The 4437-nt window shown below is 35.7% G+C and overlaps 1 protein-coding gene across 1 annotated transcript in view; it reads left to right on the forward strand.

Annotated features, from left to right (window-relative positions):
• The window catches only part of LOC107607912 (BEACH domain-containing protein B), a gene marked incomplete in the record, with an annotated part of 32669 nt that overhangs the window by 13983 nt on the left and 14249 nt on the right, over positions 1-4437 (forward strand). The window contains 5 exon segments of the mRNA XM_021107990.1: positions 1-47; positions 152-470; positions 930-1368; positions 1471-1801; positions 1947-2135. Coding sequence (XP_020963649.1) covers positions 1-47; positions 152-470; positions 930-1368; positions 1471-1801; positions 1947-2135 — 1325 coding nt within the window.

Raw genomic sequence — 4437 nt, forward strand, 5'->3', positions numbered from 1 at the left:
TTGAGATGTTATATCGATGGTGATCTTGTCTCATCTGAAAGATGCAGGTTTATGCCATGTTAATTGTTCTATAATCAATTAAAAATTTATACTGTTTGACGAATTGACCTTTGTGTCACTATGACTTGAGTTACATGCTTTGTTTATTCAGGTATGCTAAAGTGAGTGAATCATTAACAAGTTGTACGGTTGGTTCAAAAATTAAGATGCCTCACTATGAAGACAATGCACTCATCTTTGAATCAATCCGAGATTCGGGCCCTTTTTTTGGCCAAATTGGCCCCGTTTATTTGTTTAATGACGCCCTTTCTGCTGAACAAGTTCAGAGTATCTACTCTCTGGGACCCAGTTATATGTATTCATTCCTTGATAATGAAGCTTTACCACTTTGTGGTGATAAGTTACCCAGTGGGATTCTTGATGTAAAAGATGGTCTTGCATCAAAAATCATCTTTGGACTCAATGCTCAGGTCCTTAATTTTTTTTTTTAATTTTTTTCCTTCTATACATTGCCTGTTGATAGAGTTTGAGAAAGGGAGAGGAGAGAAGAGTTAGAAGAGAGAAGAAGGAGTTGAGAGTGAATATTTATTATGTTATTTCATTACTGAGTCTGAGCTCAGTTCACTGCTTGTATACATAGCTGAGTAGCTTATTCAGTAAGCTAGTACAAAGGGGTAGAAGAAACTTCTCATACTTAAGTTAGTTGTAAGATCTATACAAGCTGGCACCTACTCTAACTGTATAACAGATTCTGCTTCTTCTAGACTCATAGCTCACCTTTCAAGTCACCCGATTATCTGTACATGTATATGATTTTGTTCTCTTTGTATTTATTTTATTTATTTATTTATTTATTGAATCGAAAGAGTATGTTTAAGCCATATTTGTTCTAAAGTTTAGACTCCGAATGGCTTTATTAATTTTTTCAGGCAAGTGTTGGCAAAATGCTGTTTAATGTTTCACCAATAATGAGTCAGGCATTGGAGAAGAATTCCTTTGAGGCGGCTGTAATTGGTGGAACTCAGTTATGTTCACGACGCTTGCTGCAGCAAATAATATATTGTGTCGGTGGCGTATCTGTGCTTTTCCCGCTTATCGCCCAGACACAGTGTAGTAAATTTGAAATTGAAAAGGTGGGAGAATATGAAAAGACATTAGTAGCACAGACAATGAGGGAGTATATGATGACTGAGGTTATTGAGCTGATTGCTTCTCTTATAGATGAGAACTTAGCAAATCAACAACAGATGTATCTTGTGTCTGGATTTTCTGTCCTGGGATTCTTGTTACAATCAGTTCCTCCACGAGAACTTAATATGGAGACTCTTTCTGCATTGAAGCATCTTTTTAATGTTGTTTCTAACTCTGGTATGTTATCTTTTTAAACTTATGTTACATCCAACTTTGGTAATATTTTCTGTCGGCACACAACTTTGGTCTATGCTCCTTTCTGATTCTTCTCATGATTAGCAGGGTTGCTTGTGAAGGAGGCTATTTCTAGCATATTTCTTAATCCTCTTATCTGGGTCTACGCAATTTACAAGGTGCAACGAGAACTATACATGTTTCTGATTCAACAATTTGATAGCGATCCTCGATTACTGAGGAGTTTGTGCCGGCTTCCACGTGTTCTCGACATAATTCACCAATTCTATTGTGATAATGTCAAGCCTCGATTCCTTCCTGGAAGTAACCCTGATCAACATCCTGTTAGCAAAGGAAATACTGAGCAGAGACCTGGTGTAGAAGAAATACATAAGATCCGTCTTCTTTTGTTAAGTCTTGGTGAAATGAGTCTCAGGTATAGTTTCTTTTGATTGATTAATTTTCATATTCATACCTTATAATTTGCTCTCATCTTTCTCCTCTATAATAATTCACCATAGTATTAATTCCACTTATTCCTTGATTTATAATTATAAATTTCATTTTCTTGATATATGCAGGCAGAACATTACTGCAGGCGACATAAAAGCTCTTATAGCTTTTTTTGAGACAAGTCAAGATATGACTTGTATTGAAGATGTCTTGCACATGGTTATTCGTGCTGTTTCCCAGAAACCATTGCTTGCTTCTTTTCTCGAGCAGGTTAATATCATTGGTGGTAGTCAGGTTTTTGTCAATCTTCTCCAGCGGTATGTCACACTTACAATTTTTTCCATGAAATTCCTAATAGATTGTGAATTTTCATGAATCAAATTACATTATACATCACTGTCAGTGTTAAAAAGGTAGTAAATTGTTCTAGGATAAATTTTCAGAAAAAATGTTTTTGGTTTGTATTAGAGAAAGAGTCAAATTTCCCCCAATTCTAAAGGTAAGTTTTGCCCACGTTATTATAGTGGTTACTTCTTTCTTTTTTTTTTCCTTTTCTTTGTCTTATCTCCTAACTTTCTCACTTCCTATCTCTCTCTATCACACACACACATTGTAATCTACCTCACTTTTCTCTCTTGTGCCTTGAGCTTTCTCTCTCTTCCATTGATGCACACCAATAGTATAATTATCGTTATATGTCATGACTCTGATGATTTTTCTTCCACTGTGTGTATTTGTGTTTTATCACACTGCCACTAGACGGGCTATGTTATATGGAACAGAGTGTTGGGCAGCGAAAGGTGAGCATGAACATAAGTTAAGTGTGGCAAAGATGAGGATGTTGAGATGGATAAGCGATCACACCTGGTGGGATAAGGCTTTGTAGTTGTTATTGTTGTTGTTTGTTGTTGAATGAATATGTTTTTGACGGAAGCAAGTAATTGGGATTTTAATCTAGGTCATGGATTTATTATGATTTTTGATGGAGTGGAAATTGCTTTGGCTGATGTGGCTTGAGCGCATTCCACATCAGAACTGTAGGGTTTTTCTTGGGGATTTAATACCAAACAGAGCAAGCTAGGAATAATGCAAGGATAATTGCCTGTTGTAGTAGCAGGAACAAACTTAGGTCTTGAAATACCTATTGTACCCCTGGGATAGCTTGCTGCACAAGTTACTGCCTTTGTATATAAGCACAAAAATGTGCGTCACTTCATTTAGATCAATATTTTTGGTCTGTGTTGGAGGGTAGAGTCTGGCTTTTCTTTGTGCACTTTGGTCTTCTGTCCTTTCTAATGATTAGAAAAAGAAAAAAAATAAATAAAAGGTAAAGAGGTTGATCAAAAATTGTTTTACTACTATAACAACAACAAAGCGTTGTTTCACTAGGTGAGGTCGGCTACATAAATCAAACGACGTCATTGAGTTCTATTATGTATCATATCTACAGAGAGACCATTTATATATAGATCTTGTTTGACCACCTTATGGATGGTCTTCCTTAGGTTTTTTTCTATTTTTTACTCCTTATCCATCTTTCATGTCATCCAAACCACTTGAGACGTAATTCTACAATTTTTTTTACAATAGGTACTATTCCAGCTCTATCTTATTCAATTGTATATGACCACTCATTCATCTCAACATTTTTATTTCTGCCACATTCAACTTATGTCCGTGCTCTCCTTTGGCCATTCAACACTCTGTACTATAAAGCATAGCCGGTTTGATAGCAGTGCGATAGAGTTTACCTTTAAGTTTTAAAGGTACTTTTTTGTCACATAAAACCAGACGCACTCCGTTATTTTAACCAACCTGTTTGAATCCTACGATTTACATCCTGTTCAATATCTCCAATCTTTATCTCTGTATTAGGATTTTTCCTTCGGCGGCCGAATTTACATTCCATATATTCCATCTTGCTACGGCTTATGCGCATATCATACACTTCTATAACTTCTCTTCATAAATCCAACTTCTTATTTAGTTCTTCCTTTGACTTTCCCATAAGGACGACATCATCGGCAAAAAGAATGCACTATGACACATGCTCTTGGATATACTCTGGGAGTACTTCCAAGACTAATGTGAAAATGTATGGACTTAAGAATGATCATTGGTGTAATTCTATACCAATAGGTAATTTTTTTGTCACACCACCTTGAGTCTTCACACTAGTTGTAGCCCTATTATACATGTCTTTAATTACACAAATATATGTGATCCTTACTCTTTTTTTTTTTCCAAAACCTTCCATAAGACCTCTCTTGGCATCCTATCCCACGCTTTTTCCAAATCAATAAATACCATATGTAGATCCGTTTTATTACTATGATATTTCTCCATCATCCTTGTTAACATGTGTGTAGCTTAAGGGATTTGTCTGGCATAAAACCAAATTGGTTATCTGTTACTTATGTCTCTTGTCTCGGCTTCCGTTCCATCACCTTTCCCATAACTTCTTGGTATGACTCATGAGCTTGATTTCTCTATAGTTTTCGCAACTCTGTATATCCCCTTATTTTTGTAGATAAGTACTAAGGTGTTCTTTCTCCACTTATCTGACATCTTTTTTTACCTTAAAATTTCATTAAAAAGTTTGATTAACTAACTGATTTT

Source organism: Arachis ipaensis, chromosome B07 (assembly GCF_000816755.2).
Source record: "Arachis ipaensis cultivar K30076 chromosome B07, Araip1.1, whole genome shotgun sequence".
Classification (NCBI taxonomy): Eukaryota; Viridiplantae; Streptophyta; class Magnoliopsida; order Fabales; family Fabaceae; genus Arachis; species Arachis ipaensis.